Raw genomic sequence first — 18,727 nt, forward strand, 5'->3', positions numbered from 1 at the left:
TTGGGAGTCTGACGGATTCACTCCTCTCCTACACATCTTCGTTAAGAAATAGATGTAGTTTTGTCTTCTCCATGTGAAAGGAGTAACGGAGGAAACATCTCTCTCGAGTATTATTGTCTCATCCATTCAGGTGGAAATCATTGCTGATGTTTTGAGGGCAGCGTGGGATGATGGCAAACAAGAGGAGGCAGACTTCACAACTGTGAGCATTTATCTGCAGAAATCTGAACTCTTCAAAGCAAGTATTTCTTTTAAAATGTGTTAGCTTGAGCAGTGTAACTTGTGGTGTGGGTCAGGAGAGGGAGATGTGTGTGAGATGCAGAACAGAGAGTTCCAGGGAGGTGAATAAACCAGTGAGTCATCTGTGGGTCAGTGTCTGCTCACATACATCCTCCTGGTTGACTTCAAATCTGTGTCAGCTGTGGAGCTTCCAGCTGCTGCCCGAGAGTCCAGCTCGTCAGTATCACCAGGATGAGTGTGAACCACAAACTCTGAACGGAAAATGAGACCCGCTGAAGAAAGAGGAGGGGGAGAGATGCTCCGTGGCTCGGCCCCGCTCTGCACATCAGTGTGTATAAATGATGTGAGTGTGCGTCAGTGTGTCAGTACTCCGTCACACAGCTCACCCTCCTCTGCCTCTCGGTGATAAAGTGACAACACAGACTCTGACGGACCTCAGCAGAGGAGCGGAGGGATGGATGTTCTTAGAGCTTCCCTCTGTGAGATGAGAGCACTCTCCTCACCGTCGCTCTCCTCCTGTTTTGCCTCTCTCCCTCCCCTGAGAGGCTTCACTCTGCGGCGTGCCGTCGTTGGTATGGAGGTGAGCAGCAGGCTGCTGAGGCAGAGCGGCGGTTGGGGGGGGGGTGTGAGCTGATGGAAATAGGTGGCGGTTTTATTCTGGAGGCCTGCTCGGTCACATCAACCCTGCACGTCCCTCTCCGTCTCACCAAAGCAGAGAGGGCCGCCGCGGCCAGGCCAAGTTTAGGGGGACAGATGGTCCCTTTTGGAGGAGCGCCACGGCTCAGCGCTCTGTGTTCACGGGGCTCTGCTGGAGCAGCCAGGAACAAACACACTCTCCTTCTGTTGGGGACGTTCACGAGCTTCAATCCTAGGTCAGCTCTGGGACTGACTTCTAAAACTAAGCTTGAGTATGTGCGGCCTGAAGCTAACGCTAGCTGTTACATAATGTTAACTGGCATGAAACTAAGTGCTTCGTGATAGCTCTGCTACTCACATCTCTTAATAACACGGTATCCATTAGTCATATTAGAAAGTAAACATTAATATTGTATCAGAGTAGAAACTCTCCGCGGTATCTAAAGACGGTTTACCAACACTGATTACATCTTTTAGCTCGGCTCTCTCGGTCCCGCTGTGCGTGTTTTTTATTCTCGTGTGTAAATCTTTAAAATCTGTTGTCCTGTCTATTTAAATTCTCAGATCACCCTGAAACAACTAAAGGACAATGGCAGTGTGCTGCCTGGCAGGCGCTGGGCAGGCAGCCAGCTGGCAGGGCAGCATGGAGGGAGACTCCCATGTTTATTGGAGCCAGGAGGAGGCGTGCCTCTCTCCTGCACCTCCTAAAGTCTGCACCTTCACTGTCCTGCTGTTTTTATATGAGGCTGGGTCTAACTCAGGAACAGGGACTCTTTTCTAAAACTTTGCTGTGCTGCACATGGTCAGCGTGATTATGTGGAGGGTCCATCAGCGCCGTGGCGTGGGTTCAGCTCCCGCTTGATGGATTGCTGTTAGTGATTATGTTAATGTTGGCATGTGCAGGTCGCCATTCCAGAGCTACGCACGAGGTGTATTTAAGGTTTTCACGTTCTCAATAGGCGTTAAAACACTTTGAGAACATCTGTTGTGTGCCAATGTGTGCCAAAAACTGCAGTTCCTCCAGTGTCCACTGGAGTCTGTCTCCTGCAGTGAGTCAGTCCTCATAGAGCCACATGTTAAAATGTCCATCTTTACAGCTGCAGTTCCTTAGCATTAGTTAGCACCTCCCTCCTCTCCAGCTCCGCCCTCTTGTCATGTCTAACCTCTGTGCACCGTCATGACAAACATGCCAAACTCTGAGCTTCAAAAAGTTTGTTGCTGCATCGATGGATAAAGTTACATCGTTTGTTTAGTGTATGTTCAAGACGTGCTGTTTGTCTCCACAATTTAATCAATTACTCTGAAAGTCTTCAGTTGTTTCCAGAGAGGCAGAAAGGACAGATATGCACACACACACACACACACACACACACACACACACACACACACACACACACACACACACACACACACACACACACACACACACACACACACACACACACACACACACACACACACACACACACACACACACACACACACACAGTACTCTCCCTTTTTCTCGTCCGCTGCTTTCCTCGTGAAGTTTCTAACCGCTCTCTCCTGGCACGTTCCTTCTCTTTGTCTCTAACCGAGCATATGGTTGATATTACCCGATCTGAATGTTTGCAGGAAATGAAAAGAATTTACCGTTTGCAGTTTCTGTTGGGTAAACACTTACTGTTCCCCGAACCAAATGTAATGGAGTCACGAGCACGAGCGACCTCTGTGCTTTCACACAGTCCAGATGGAGCTACTGTTAGCACGCAGCAGAGCAGGCCGGGGAGGGAACCGCTGCAGGAGAACTCACTCCTCTTCCACACAGGCCTCCGAGATAAGACAGAAATAACCCCCCTGTCTGAAGCACAGGCGAGTCCAGGGCAGAGCAAACAGCTTTCTTTTGTTTAGTTTTCACGTGTGAGAGCACGGCTGGTGACAGACGAGGTGCGGTGAGACGACAGTTGGAGGGCAGTGACCTCCAGTTAGCTGTGTAACCACACGAGCAGATATGAGACGGAGCTGTGTGTCCTCCTTTATTCCAGCTGTAGTCTGTCATCTATCTGAGGAAAGCTGCTCCTCTGTTGTTCTGGAGCTACGGGAGTCTTATTCTGGTATGAAGCAGCTTCCTCTCTGCACAGATCTCTGTCTCGCCGTCTGAGCTTTATATCAAAATGCAGACGGAGTATGAAGAGCCTCTTTTGAAGTGACGCTCATGCTGAAGGTTAAACTCCCTGAAACACTGCGTCACTTGTTTTGATAAGTGCGTACACCTGGGGCTCTGACTGGGCATCAGTGGACGTGGGCATTTCCCAGAGTGCATTGTGAGGCCTGCTGCCCGCAGAGCGACGAGACGGTGAGAGTATCTGTTTACTCTGTGCTGTCTGACCTCCTTTCTTTATCTCATCTGCTGATTGTTCTTCTGCTGCGGGGTCAGCCGGGGTCCTGTGTGCGCTGAGATGAAAACACAAAGTCTCTAATCGTCCCTTGATGCTGCACAAACTTCCCCTACTCAGACCCACTCTCTCTCTGTCTCTCTCTCTCTCCCTCTCTCTCTCTCTGTCTCTCTGTATCTCTCTCTCTCTCTCTCTGTCTCTCTCTCTGTCTCTCTGTATCTCTCTCGCTCTCTGTCTCTCTCTCTCTCTCTCTCTCTCTCTCTCTGTCTCTCTGTATCTCTCTCTCTCTCTCTGTCTCTCTCTCTGTCTCTCTGTATCTCTCTCTCTCTCTCTGTCTCTCTCTATCTCTCACTCTCTCTCACTCTCTCTCACTCTCTCTATCTCTCACTCTCTCTCACTCTCTCTATCTCGCTCTCTCTCTCTCTGTCTATCTCTCACTATCTCGCTCTCTCTCTCTCTCTGTCTATCTCTCACTATCTCTCTCTCTCTGTCTCTCTGTATCTCACTCTCTCTCTCTGTGTCTCTCTATCTCTCTCTCTCTCTCTCAGTCTCTCTCTCTATCTCTCACTCTCTCTGTGTCTCTCTCTCTCTCTGTCTCTCTCTATCTCTCACTCTCTCTCACTCTGTCTGTCTCTCTCTCTCCTTCTCTGCTCTCTCTCGCTCTCTCTGTCTCACTCTTTCTCTCTTACTCTCTCTGTCTCTGTCTCTCTCACTCTCTCTCTCTCTCTGAGCTCACCGTGTGTGTGAGATTGTGCCAGGTCAATTAGATCATGTCATGTTGCTCGCCCCCCCTCGGCCTGGTTCATTCTCCTGCAATGAATCCACACTGTATTGGTCAACGCCCTCATGAGCTCCACATACCTGTGCGTCGACGATAAGTTAGCCAAAAGTGCAAAACCGCACGTGTCTGGGGTTTCCACAAAGCTCGCTTTTTATTACAAACTGCACATCGACCTTACAGAGCCTGATGTACGGCTACTATTTTATCTGACGAGAGCGCCATGGCGTCCACACGTTGAGTCGAGAGGTACAAGCGCCGCTCAAACTAAACTTCAAGGATAAGAACAAGTGACGTCGCTCCTCTAGTAACTTAGCAACACAGTGTGTCTTAAAGGTACAGTCCACATTTAAACTGATACATCCTACTTCTTATTCTGTGAAGTTTCTCACCACACAACCACAAAACCATCCTCTCTGCCCATGAGCAGCGTCGCTCTCAGAACATGTGGACATGTTTTTATGGTGAGAACATCAGGTGTTAGGCGGTCACAGATTTAAGACATAAACTTCTGAGCGAGATGAGTTTACAGAAAAGGTGTGAACGTGGAGGAACTGAAGATGATGCAAACGTCAGAAAAGTCACCACACAAAAAAAAACAGATGAATAATTTCTGAGCAACTTTGAACATGTTTCATAAACACTCAAAGATCCACTCAAGCAGCCGTCGTTTATCTGACACTGAAAGTGAAAAGTTTATTTTCTCAAAAATAACTGTTACCGTGGTTACTAGAGATGCACTGACTGGGAATATCAGGGCCGATTCTGACGTTTGTTTCATGACCTCTTTGGTGTTAATGCCGACATCTCCTCTTGTGTTTGACGATGGAGTCGGAGTGACTTCTTCTCTGAATCTACAGTCAGGTGTTCTAGAAGTCAGCGTTTAATGGATTTGGCACGACTAATAAAGATCGTGCAGGGAGAGGGGCACACTGTGCAGATCTCCTCTTTTCCATCCTCTTTAATGGATAACTGAAGTATTATGAATTCTGCAGTTGATGACTTATGTCGCCCCACTTAACCTCGATACATCTTAAGGTGTTTAAACTCTCGTCCATGTGAATATTTTAAAAGGAAACTCAGGCTGGATGTGGTTTGCTGTTTGTCTCTGTGTATCAGGTCACATCAGGCAGCTGGCTGGAACTCATTTTCACCGGTTTCTTTACCTCCCACTGAGGGTGTGACCCTCCATTCAAATCTCTGCGTTCCTCCCTGCAGGCGATCACGGCACACCGGGCGTTTGGCTGGTGGTGCGAGCACAATGAGAGAGCGGGTGGAGTTGGATGATTGGGTTCATGGCGGCCTCAGATGTACGGCGTTATCACCGCGTACATGAAGGGGAGGGTTCAGTCATTACTGGGGGAGCTTTAGCATCGGGGCTAATTTGAGTGTCAGTTGGTGGGAGAGTCCTCCCCGGTGTGAGGTTGAATGTGGGAGGAGATGAAAGAGGGAGGAGATGAATGGTGCTTTTGGTTTTCTTCAGTCCACACACACACACACACACACACACACACACTCTCTTGCAGCGTTCTCTCTGGTTATGGCGGCACTTTGGGAAGATGGTGAGCTTGTTTTCCCAGGCCCCCGTAATGAACTCTCAAGGATAACATCACCCCATTAATTGGTTCTGTGGTTTAATGGCATGAATATCTTCGAGCGAGCTTTTGGCAGAACTCCCCGCTCCTTTCTTTTCTCCTTAACCTCACATTCTCCGTCGCTTTAACTCACTTAAGGTAAAGAGTCGCTCCAGTGGAGCAGAAACAGAGCGGAGAAGCCCGAGTCTCGTTACAGTCTTACTCCCTCCACCTCTCTTCTGCTCTGTAAGGTAGCCAACATGTTTAATACTCGGAGACTGTTTCTATACTGCGTGTTTTAAACTGATACTATCTCCATTATTTAAATGACTGATAGTACCTTTAAGAGACGTGCTCAGGAGAGGAATGTTGCTATTGTTTTGTGCGTTTCAGACCACAAGGAGTTCACCTGCGGTCTTTGATATTTAAAAACTAAAAATGTCTTCTGGTTTTGTTGCCATGGTACCCAAACAGGTATAGATGTTTTATTTTTACTAGAATCATATCAAAGTGTTTATTCTGGTATCGTGACGCCTGATGAATTTAATATCTATCCTGCTTCAAACCGTCACACACACACACACCTTCCCGTTCCCTCCGCAGGGTCAGAACATCGTCTCACTGTGGAGGGTTGAAAGCGGAGCTCCCACCTTGTTTTAAATCAACCCCTCAGAGGCAGAAACGCTCACACGGCGTTCGCCATGAATCTGATGGTGCTCGAGTGTGATGTGACGGGGAATGTGATTCATTGTTTTGATTGGGAGTTTATTGAGGGATCAAATGGCGGTCAGTGAAGCAGAAGGAACGTGCCTCCAGGTTTATTTGCTTTCCGCTTGGATTTTTTCCGCCTCCTTCCTCCTGTGTTAATGATGAATATAGTGTTACACGTCCAAACGTCTCAGTGCTGCAGACGGGAGGCCAACATGTGAAATAAAGTAAAGTTGTAGGGTTGCTATGAATACAGATTTTTAAAGTTGATACGATACTAGTAAGAATCAAATGATATCTATACCTGTTTGATACCATGGCAACAAAGTAGAAGTCCCCAAAGGCGCCGAGATATCATATCCAAGAATTATAATGTATCTCCTACACACTGATTCAATTGCACAAATGTTTATTTTGCAATTAAGACAGTTTGCAGGAGTTTACTTGCAACTTTTGATGGACACATTCCTCTTCTACATCATTATGAAACAGATATGCAAAGTATTTTCCCACTTTGTTTTTTTATAAGCAACGTGCACACAGAGCATAAATGTAACATTTGCATTTTTTTAAGACTGCAAAAGAACTTGAAATTCATTTTTTGGAATTTGAGTTTGAGTGAACCACTGCAGCTATTTCTTTCTCTCGCATTCATTTTGGTTTAAAATATGACTGAAGAGTTGTAGTTTTTGTAAAACTTCTGTGTTTCTATTAATCATCAGAGGAGCAATCTGTTACTCTGACTCCTAGTGTTTAAAATGGGTACTGCAGTCTAAATTCTAAACATTGCAGAGAGCTGTCTCCCCCCGCCCCCTCCTCTCTAGAGTCGATGCTCACACAGGTTACCATGTGGTGGACACTGAAGCTTCAGTGTTTATCCAGCTCTGCATCGGTCTGTAAACCTTTCTGTGTTCTAACCTCTCTCCATTTTTCAAAAGCATCTCCAATATTGATCCTAGTTTGAACACGTTTCTGCTCGTGGAGCTTATTAGAAACATGCAGAGGCTTTTTAGGTCGGGTACAATCACTTCTATCTGAACCACTTCTCTTGCCCGCTTCCATCACTGCAACACCTGTTGGTTTGACCTGATAACTGCTCTCATATCTGTCAAACCGAGGGGTGTCCTAAACGGCTGTGTGGGGGTGCCTTAAAACCGCCTACCTTCTCTGGTCCAAACAAATCCAGAGCATTCAGGAGCAGAATGTAAAGTTAGAAGGAGGACATACTGGCTGCTGCATTGTTGTCAGAGAAGCCAGCACTTCACTCCTTAATGTCTGATCATATAGTAAGGTCACTTTATCATTTCACTCACTACACATCTTACTGATTGGACGTTTAAGATAACAGATTGTATTGTTTTCAAACTTGTGGTATCGTTTTTAAAACATTTTGACATCCTTTGTCGAGCTATGAATCCACATAAGAAAGGCTCTGCTTCTTGTGGTAATGCAGAATGACTCACTGGATGATGAAGTCCATGAGGTGGAAAATTGCAGTAATCATCTTGGCCTCTAACCTACATAGCGCCTTAATTTAGCTGCAGGAGGCGAGGAGGGTGAGTGCATCACAGCTCCGCCTCGGCTCGGGAGGTTGCGGCGTCTTGGGGGGACGAGGCCAGCTACCACCACTTCCTGTTGCTGAGAACAGAGGAGCATTAACACGGCTCAATTACAGCCAGGTTTATTAAAGATAATTGAAGATAATCACAGGTCTGTGTCGGCCCCCTGAAGCTCAGAGAGGACCGGCAGCTCTGTTGGGGCTAAATAAACATGTTTGACTCTGACCTGAGGGGCAGCAGGCTGGACGCTGCGGAGGACGCCATATTTGAAAAGGCTGCAATAGAGTCATCTCATTGAGTCATGTTGATTCCTTTACCTACAGGATGGTCTTACTTTGGCTTCTGTGGTGCATTAGACACCTCCATCATACGATGCCGTGTCAGTGTGCTGTAATCATGCAAAGCCTGCAGAAACATTCAGCCACATTGCGGCCTCTGATGGTCATGCTCATGCAAATTCTGATATCCTGCTCCCATTACGTTCACTTCTATGTTACATTAAAAACACAATTTACCAAACCTTTCAACACCAACTCCTCTCCATCAGACTGCAGGAGATATTTAGAGAGGTACGCTCAGATCTGCTCGTCAATCAGCACGCAGAGGTTTCCCATCAAGAGCCTTTTTAATGGTTTATGACATGTTCCTTCTTTCCCAGAGTGCGGCACTCTCTAATTATCTGAAGAGCTGTCGACTCTGAGTGGAGTCGTCTTCATCATGTTGTGCAGCAAACAGAGCGCCAGTGTCGATAAACGCAGAGCGCTTTTTTAGAACGTCTTCGCTTTATGAGTTTGCATAAATGTCTTTCATTTTTACCTCAGGAGCTGTTTATGTCAAAGTGATGTTTGACCTGGTTTGATCATTCCAGTTGTGTACAGATGTGGTGTTCACACAGGTTGCCATGTGGTGGACGCTGAAGCTTCAGTGTTTAGCCACATCCCTGCAGGAGAGCGGCAGCCATAACCCGACAAACACCAGGGCGAGCGAAAAATCCGAGCGGAACCAGCAGCCGTCTTCCTGATGGATTAGATATAGAAACATGTTGTTTGTTCTCTCGTGTTTCCTGCGCTCGCTCGTTATGAGGACGCTGCGTCTGTGATTCCAGTGTGACGCTCTTTACGACTTTTTGAACTCAGTCGGCCTACCGAGCGTGTCAGAGTTGGCTGACGTCGTGGCGTGCTCTGGTGAAAATAGCCTCTCAGCGATAAAGCATTAATCCCAGAATGGTGGACAGAACGTCTTCACTTCTCTGACAGCGCATTAATATCCGCCGGCCCTTTAATCAGCCCGCCATGTCAGGAGTATTTTAAGAGCTGCCAGAGCTTCTCGTCTCTGGATGAAGCGAGATGAAAGACAGAGCATCCAACATCTGAGACAGAAAATGAGTTCATTACTGTAATTAGGCCTCACTTTCTCTCCCCCCCTCTCCCTCGCCCTGTCCTCCGTGTCCGCCTTGTGTCTTAAACAGCCGTAATGGCGATGCATTACCCCGCTAATAATGGGCTGTTGGTAAAGCGGACCGCCCTCCCTCCATCTGCTGCCTCCTTTAAACACTTGAGACACAAAGAGAGGACAGAAAGCAGCCTCCTGCAGGTCACACACATTCTGCTGACCACGCCGCCTCAGGGCGCTCTGCTGGTCGGGGGGTGCAGAGGGGGACGAGACGGGCTACAACTGAGCTCATTAATCACTGTCGCGGAGAAAGTAGCTAATAGAAGGGGGAAAGGGAAACAGAGACCACCATGTTCTCTGGTTTATCCTCCTCTGTCCTCGATGTGAAATTAAGCCCCGCTCACCCTCCTCTGACCCCGCGCGGAGAGGACGCCATGAAGGAACATAAACACACGAGTCTCCTGCTCCTGTTTGTGTTCTGGAGTAACTACCAGGACAGAAGTGAACTCAGCCTGGGATGGAAAACATTTAAAGACTTTATATGTGATTTTTCACACAAATCAAGTATCTCCTCTGAAAATAACTCTGTGAGTCATGACTGTCTACAATGGATGTGACACCTGCTAACACAACAATGCAGCGCGAGTTGTTTTGGTTTCATGCTGGTGCTCAAGGGTGACATCTACTAGATCAAAAAATCACATATAAAGCCTTTAAAGCTCCTGCAAACCCACAACAGCCCCAAACTGTCACTAACGGTTCTGTTAGCGATCGTGTCGGCGTTGAAAAGAAATCAAAACCGCCCACCACTCCTCTAGACGTCCCGGATTAGAGCTTTGATTGAGGTGTGTTTATCCTTTGATAGTTCCAGGCTCAGCGTCATGTGTGAACACAAACAGCTGAATATTTGTCCTCCAGCCTCCTCTTCTTCATTCTGCAGAAAGTCCGAGTGACAGCATCTCACCTCTCTCCGTCTTTTCCCGCCGCCTGACACAGACGACAGTGAAAAAGTCGCTCACGCTGCTTTGCTGTCGCGCACCGAGGTTCCAGTTTGTCACTTTCTTTGTTCCTCTTGCCGTCAGTCACCCGTGAAAGCCTCCGTGTGAATGTCACCATTGATGAAGCCGTTTGCACAGGTGGCAACATTCTGCTGTCGCTGCGTCTGATTGTGAGTGTGAACAGACATTGTTCAGTCAAAGTGTGACATTTGGGCGTCTGGCAGGAGCAGACTGCCGTGTTTTAAAGCGGGAGAAAGCACCTGAGCTTCATTTAGTTTGAAGAGAGAAGCAGAAATAAAAAGGACATGTTGCTGTCTTCATGGATTTCCAAAGTTAACATCCGGCTGTGCGATAAATCAGACGTGATTTGGGGTCAGATTCAGATTGACGTTGGTTTATTATCTGTGCACTCCTGAGGTAAGACATGACAAAAAAAAAAGCAATGTCAATGTGAACTGAAGAACATACTGGAGAACAGGAAACATAATGCAGCAGGTTCATTAGAGCACAGAGATGGTAGAGGTGGCGTGCAGACAGTCTATGGTCGTGCAGCGATCACAGGGAATAAACGTCACCACCCCCTCCCACTCGCTCCAGGTGAATTCTCCTGATTATATCCTGCTGCGTTCTCACATCAGATCACTCTGACTTTCTGCAGAATAAATACGAGGAGGCTGGAGGAGAAACTCAAACATTCAGCTGTTTGTGTTCACACATGATGCTCACCTTGGAGTTTTTCTGGAGTTTTCTTGGAAGCACTAAAAGGCGTCCGTATTAAAGCTGAGTGGCTTCTGCATTGTTCTCCACTCTGCAGCCTGGCACATACTTCATTATTCATCATTCCCCAGCTGTAGCAGACAAACATATTTCCCCGAACACTTCTACAGTCTTCTTGGTGCTTCATTATGAATTCACATGACACAACACTGGCTGTCCTCTCAGAGTTAAACACGGGGACTCTTCAGAACCCGTCTGCAGCAGGAGAGCGGCTCTGTGTTGGTTTGACACAAGTGTAACCGAGAAGGTGTCATTATCAATCTTCTCCTGCACATTTGGGTCATGCATGCATTAACCTGCATGTGGCCCAGGCAGCAGCATGATTTAATATTACAGAGTTTCATCCCCAGTGCATTTGGTCGAGTCTGGCTGGTAGCTAATCTTCATGTGGCCCACATTTCCGTCCCAAAATAGTCCACCCTCCTCCGAAGCATTAAATGAGAAATGTAAACAGTTGTCTGGGAACAGAGGCGATCATATCAAAGGCCATGTGGAAAGAGCTGCAGCGGAGCGGGGAAAACCCGACTGGACTCGATCATGTTCACGGAGAAATCTTAACAAAAGAATATCTTTGAAGGGACTTTGACAGAATCAGAATCAGCTTTATTGGCCAGGTATGCTTAAACACACAAGGGATTTTACTTTGGCAATCTGTGCTCTCTTTGTACAAAGGTATATATTAAATATCAACAATAAACACAAAAATAACCAAATAAGCAAAGACTAATATGTTCAAGGATAATGAGAGTGCTAATCAAACCATATTGATACCTGTTTTGTTACCATGGCAACAAAAATAGAATCCAAGGCACTCAGTATGGATATGTCTAGTTTTTGTTTGCCAAACATTGCAGACAAACTCCTGAAACAGTAGGTTTGCAATGTTACTGAAATGTTGTATTTGTGTTATTCAGACAGCACTCTCTCCCTCACTGCTAGGGGTGTTTCCAGAGTGGTGCCCCCCACCCCCCCCCCCAGAATCTTATTGGCCACACAAAAATCCTTAACAGCCTTTTCATGCTGTGTTGCAGCAACAGGCAATTTGTGAAATACTTTAAACTGTGACTTTGGACATAGGCTACATTTTGTTTTGAGTCTTTGAAGAATGAAGCTTAAAAGATGTTTATGCTCTTCATTCATGTGTGCACACAAACTTCAGGTCGTCAAATGTCTGGACACGCCCCTGCTCGCTGCAGCTTCTGGTTACTAACATGACCAAAGGATGTGTACTTATTGAGTCCCTTCGATTATTAAAATATAGATTTCAACATTTTAAAACATGTTGTTGGACGAGCATTGCAAATGAGCTCATGCTATAGATGCTGTAGTGTGTGGCAACGCTTTACTGGCTCCTCACTTGTCCATATACTAACAAACATGACATAAAAGAAACTGAAACTTCCAGAGCCTCATTCCCTTCAGGGATTTTGTTGTACTTTTACAAAAGCTCGAGACAAAACCTTTGACTTTCTAACTAAACATTGTATTTGAGAATCTGACCAACAGTCTCCACTTCTGCTCTGCTCCTTTCTATTTTTTCTTTTCTGCCTTTAGAATGTTTTGAGCTTCATGTCGATCTTTGTGCTTCTTGCTGTTTTGACTCGGTTATCTGGACCAGGCCTTTTCTCTCAGTGAGGTTTCTTTTTAAAAGAATAATATGAAATGCTAAAGTAGAAGAGGGTAGAGTCTGGTCCTGTTCTCGGTGATGTGGTGTTTTCCTTGTTAAGTCACGGGGGGGGTTTCCCATGGTTACAGTAGTAGCAGAAACGAGTCATACCACCAGCACTAAAGAACAAGAAAAAAGCATTTAGGTCAAAGTGGGCACTCACAGTCTGCAGCATGTGTGACGTGTGTGGTGTGAGTCCATGCAGAAGAGATGATTCCAGAGTAACACCTCTACTCCTTTAATCCCAGAGGATGAAGCTCTGGATGAGATGGACGAGAGAGAGGAACCTGATGGTTCACTTCCTGCGTCACTCTGCAGAACAGAACAGTTTTTGTTTTTTAGCATCTTCTTGTCTTTGTCCTCATCAAACCGTTTTCCACGTCTGAGCAGGACTCATGGATCAGATAGAGCTGTGGGAAGAATCTGTATCAACACCTAGACATAACTGTTGATCTTTTCATACATAATTACCATGGAGAAATCAAAATAAATATAGTTTCTGCTACAAAGAGAATACAAATAACTGCCTGTTATGTGCTCTACGGTGACATGTTGCCCTGGTGATAGGGGCGCTGGTGGCACAGGGAGTTTGTGCGCCCCGTGTGCGGAGGCTGCGGACCCGGGTTCTTGTCTGACATGTGGCTCCAGTCTCGCTTGCCATTCCCCCCTCTCTCTCTTTCTCAAATATGCGGAAAATCGAACACGGCCCATTTATGGAGGCTTAAGTCCTCTAAGCAGACCGGGTTCACATCCGATCTACATGTCATTTCTCTCTCTCTCTCTCTCGCTCTCTCTCTCTCTCTCTCTCTCTCTCCCTCCTTGATTTCCTGCTCTATCCACTGTCCTGTCTCTCTTATAAAGGCATAAACCCCCTCCCCACAAATTTCTCTGGTGATGTCAGCAGAGTTCAGAAGTTTGTTAAAAAAAAAGAATCATCATATTTAAATCTTAATTTAACACTATTTCACCTGCAAAAGTTTCATTTCTAAAAAGACTTCTCTGTTACATCTCTTACAAGCACGTCAGTCTTCAACACCACATTTTTCTGTCTGTACTTTTTTTTAAACTTGAAAAATGTTTGTGCACAAAACTCCTGAAACAGATCAGTAGTGTGTCATCAGCTGAGTTGGGCTGAGCAGCGTTTCACGACAGGTTCTCATTACAGATACAAATATTTTGGACTGACGTTTACAGATTTAGACTTTGATATAACCAGATGAAACAGAGGTCTGCAAAGTTCTCTGGGAGTTTGGAGACAGAGTTTGCATTTGTAAAAAGGTTATAATTGCAAAAACATGTTCTCCCTATTCCCTGTTTATTGCCCCCGGGTATCTCTGTTGGTCCTCTGGTTTTTCCCACCACTAGAACCAAACTGGTCCCCAGTTATCAAGCGTACACTTTAAGATTTGTAGGGACGTTGCTCACAGATTAAAGTGTAAACCATGATGTGAGTTAGCAGCGTGTGAGCACCTGACGTCTGAAAGAGGAAACCCATCATTCTCTTTACTCTGGATGAATAAAACATCCGTTTCTCTGTTAATTATTCTCCTGGTGAAAGAAAACTAAACAAAGGGAAAGTTGCCACCTTTGTCCTCTAAAGTTAATGCGACTGGTTGAACTCTGACCTCATGCTTCAATACATTTCGACTGTTATTCTAGGTGTGTTGTTGTTGATCATTCTCCTAACATACATCAGATAAAAGGTCAAGGTGGCGTCAGTATGCAGAACGATCCATCGTGCATCATCTGCGGGGTGATGATGCTGGGAGCAGTAGGATCAGATATCGGGTACATGTGAACGTTTAGCTGAACATCTGCCTCTTGTTGCTCTAATTTGCTGCTCGCCATCTGTTAGGCATCGCCTGGAAGCACCAACAAAGACGAACGTCTATCTAGTTATAAACCCACAATGGCACCAGCCCCTCTCAAGTACAACCATTAGCGGAATTCGATGATATGCTCTACATATTTCTGATACTAAAACAGCCCTCCGCTCTGCTCAGTGGTCGTTTGTTACCAGATAACAGTTAACACGTTGAAGTAGGTCAGCAGAACGATCATCTTTACGGCTCTTCTGAGTTTTCAATGTGCTTGATCCTGTGTTTAACATTAAAGTGTCTCAGATGTTGCTGTGTGCTAATATGTCTCTTGTGTTTTTGTTTCTGTGCCACAGATTCGACGCTCCCAGCTGTCATTCAGTGTTGGCGGCACGCTGTGAGGAAAAGGCTGCACTGGGCCGTGCCTCTGCGCTCCTCAGACACTCGTCCTTGACATCCAAATGCTGCGCGTCGATCGTCGAGCCGGCCGCCTTCTGTGAGTTATGACGACGGCTGCTTCTGCGACTCAGGAACGAGGCTCCTCCTCCGCTCAGCACTGAGAAAAACAATCACATGATGTGATGAAGAAGGGTCCTGGAAGTCTGCTCTTCAAAGAGTCCGCCGGCAGGATATGAGTATTTTGAGCCCTGTGACGGATAGCAAATCAAACCTTGTGGGAATTGTGGGAGGCCCAGAAGAATTCTCCAGAGTCATGCAGTCAGAGGAGCTGTTCAGCAGGAAACTCAAAGCCCTGAACGGCAACATGGGACCGCCAGTCTCCAACATGCAGGGAAAGCCCGACGTCACAGGCAAAACAAACGGTAATCCAGCCATGCCTAAGATGGGCGTCAGAGCGCGGGTGACAGAATGGCCGCCAAGGAAAGACGGATGGGACGGACGGCCTTCACCGAACTATCAGAGTGTGATACCCGTGTTTCAGAACGGACAGCAGGATCACACTGTGGAAATCCTGGAGCAGGAACAAGTGTGTGTGGAGCTGGAGTACTCTGACAAATACTCACTGAGTGACCTGCTCAGCCACTCCCCGCTGAAGGGTCTCCACCCCATCCGTCAGCGCAGCAACAGCGATGTGACCATCAGCGACATCGACTCTGAGGACATAATGGACCAGCACGCCGTCAATCCGAACACGGGGGCCTCGCTGCACCGGGAATACGGCAGCACGTCGTCCATCGACCGGCAGGGTCTGAGTGGAGACGGCTTCTTTACCATGCTCAGGGGCTACAGAGTGGACACCCTGGACCACCGCAGCATACCCCCTTTAGGTTTCCCCGAGCTGTTGCGCTGCGACGCCTCGCTCTCCCCGAGCCTGCAAACGGCAGCGCAGATCGCCCGGGGTGAGATAGTCCACATTCCGGGATACGACTACATAGACAGCTCGCTCCTGTACAGCCGGGAGCGGGAGAAGTCCTTCATGAGACGTCTGAAATCAGAATCCTCGGAGACGTCTTTGTTCAGGAAGCTTCGGACCATAAAGAGCGAGAGCGACGCCCTGCGGCTCTCCATAGAGGAGGACAGACGACCACTCAGCTTTCAGAAGTGCTTTGCGCATTACGACGTCCAGAGCGTCCTCTTTAACATCAGTGAGGCCGTCGCCAGCAGAGCCACCCTGAGCCAGAGGAAGAACACCACGACGGGGGCGTCGGCGGCCTCGGCCGGACCCGGAGCTGGAGGACTTCCCGGAGTTGGAGTCGGGCCTGGACCGGCAGCAGGAACAGACCCTGGAGCAGCAGGATGTAGCAGTGGGAATGTCCCCATGTTCGAGTCCCCTCTGGGCAGCAGGGAGGACTTGAACCCCAAAGAGAACCTGGACGCTGACGAAGGCGACGGGAAGAGCAGCTCTCTGGTGCTGAGCTGTCCTCACTTTCGCAACGAGATCGGCGGCGAGGGCGAGAGGAGGATCTCGCTCTCCAGAGCCAACAGTTCAAACTACAGCGGCCTATCAGAGAGCTGCTCTTTTGAATCCTCTTTAAGTTCCCACTGCACCAACGCAGGAGTATCTGTGCTGGAGGTACCGAGAGAAAACCAGCCCATCCACAGGGAGAAGGTCAAACGCTACATCATCGAGCACATCGACCTGGGAGCATACTACTACCACAAGTTCTTCTATGGAAGAGGTAAGGAACAAAGAACTCTTTTTTTTTATTTAGAGAGACTGAAGAGGGATGATGAGGGCTGTGACGCAACACATGGAGTAACTTGTGTCTGTTTTCATTAAGTGTCAAAAAACAAACACCGAAAGTCACATCTTTAAATAAAGGTTGATGAAATCGTCCATACTTTTTGACACCAGGTGTTTTTAAACAATACGGTGTCCTTTATTTTCATGATCGATGGAATCAGAAAGATTTAAAAAACTGCATCTATTTCATAGGACAGGTGCTTAGGAGAGGAAATGATCCATCACAGATGCCAGGCAATCAGTTCAAACGGTCTAAAGTGCACAAATATGTTGGCAACGATTCAGTACTGAAACGTAAACAATGTATTTGTGTGCAGGTGATTGCTTGCAATTTTTTGACAACCCAATACGGCCCAGTTGCCGTGGTATCAAACAGGTAGCAATATAGTTTATCTTATCAAAATAAAAATTGTGAAAATGGAAATTTGATTGAAATAAGAAGAAGCAGCTAGTCTTGAAAAATTCAGAAGCCTGAAGCAGCAAATATTTGACATCCCTGCTTCCACAAATAACGGAAGTTTCCGTTTAATATCTTTTCATTCGATTAATCATGGCCGCTCTGGATGATTCCGGAGAATGATTCAACGCTGAGGACTTTCCAGGCGAAATGCATTTCCTTGAAACAACACTTCACACAATGCTGCGTGAGAAGAAGTTTCCAAATGGAACAGCCTCCCTTCATTGGCTCAGATATCTTGCAGCTTGCAGCCCAGTTATTTTTATAGGAGCAGATGAAATGGGGGCCAGAACAATAGCAGGCCTGTGTTGGGTGTGAGGGTGTACGTTTGACTTCCTCGGGAGAGGAGCGGTCATGTCCTCCCTGTGATATTGCTCTGAACCCTGTGGAGAGTCTGTGATTAGTCATGTGAGAAGAGAGAGGTGAGCGAGAGGGTGTGCTGCAGCTGTTCCCTGTGGGGGCCGCTGGGTGTGAGGACCCCTCCTATGAAACGTTGAGGTCAGCAGAACTATGCCGAGGTCCAGCGTCCCCTCATTAAAACACCTTAGTGATGCTGGAATTACAAGCCGACCCTGGACCATCAGAGCGTTACACATATCTGTTCTCCTCACTGTCTGAGCGTCTGTGTTTGCTGCTCTCAGCAGATTAAGTTTCCCATTCTTGAGCCTCCGCGGCAAACAGCTGCTTCACCTTTAACACAGAGAGAATCCTGACCTTCTCCAAAAAGATTCTCTGTATTATTATATTCCTTAACCCAGTTTCAGTGTCTCCAGTCAGGATTAGAGCTCTGGAGGCTAGGAGAAGGATTTTAAATGCTAGACTAGATTATCTCTTTTCTTGTGGGTTCACATTCTGCAGCATTTTGGACCAATCACAGAGTCTTATCAGAGCAGATTTTACATTTAAAAAATGCAATAATCCAATCCAAAAGTAACGACATCATGGACTAGTTTATCTTGAAAAGACAGAACTGTAAAAGACGAAAAGGTACAACTAATGCTGTGGGACTCCACTGAGCAGGAGAAGTTCGACGCCTCATCAAAGCCAACGATTTTGGCGACCAGGCATGTGTTCAAGCGTTCTCCACCACAGACAGGGATTCATTTCATGCCATTAACAGCTACAGGAAGAAGGTGAATTTAGGTGATTAAAATGTAACTGAATGTTGGACATTTTAATCTGTTGTTTACACAAAGGCCCAACTGGGGACACGAGTTGGAAATTAGCAATAGCTATATACTCTTTATGCAGCACCAGCATCAGTTTCATGCTTTGTATTGAAAGTATGTTAAATTGCATTGTCCCTATTAAATAAATAAATTCAATTCATAAATCAGAGATATTCCTGCAGTTCTAGTGCAGAACAAAATGGACCTCATTGAAGATTCTGTTATAAAAAGACGAGGAGGCAGAAGGTTTGGCCATAAAGCAAAAGTTGGGATTTTATCTTCAATAAAAGAGGATCTTAATGACAATAAAGTTTTTAAGAACTTAGCTGAGAAGTTTCTTCAGCGACTCAAACATAAAAACGTAACAGAGGTGGTCCT

At 46.6% G+C, this 18,727-nt stretch overlaps 1 protein-coding gene across 5 annotated transcripts in view; it reads left to right on the plus strand.

The window, feature by feature from the left end:
- LOC132975829 (signal-induced proliferation-associated 1-like protein 2) overlaps positions 1-18,727 on the plus strand; it is a 115,097-nt gene that overhangs the window by 25,148 nt on the left and 71,222 nt on the right. For all 5 annotated transcript variants that reach the window (XM_061040653.1, XM_061040657.1, XM_061040656.1 and 2 more), the window contains exon 2: positions 14,877-16,658. In XM_061040653.1, coding sequence (XP_060896636.1) covers positions 15,152-16,658 — 1,507 coding nt within the window. In that variant the 5' untranslated portion in view covers positions 14,877-15,151. The remainder of the gene's footprint in view (positions 1-14,876; positions 16,659-18,727) is intronic.

This window comes from Labrus mixtus, chromosome 6 (genome assembly GCF_963584025.1).
Source record: "Labrus mixtus chromosome 6, fLabMix1.1, whole genome shotgun sequence".
Lineage (NCBI taxonomy): Eukaryota > Metazoa > Chordata > Actinopteri > Labriformes > Labridae > Labrus > Labrus mixtus.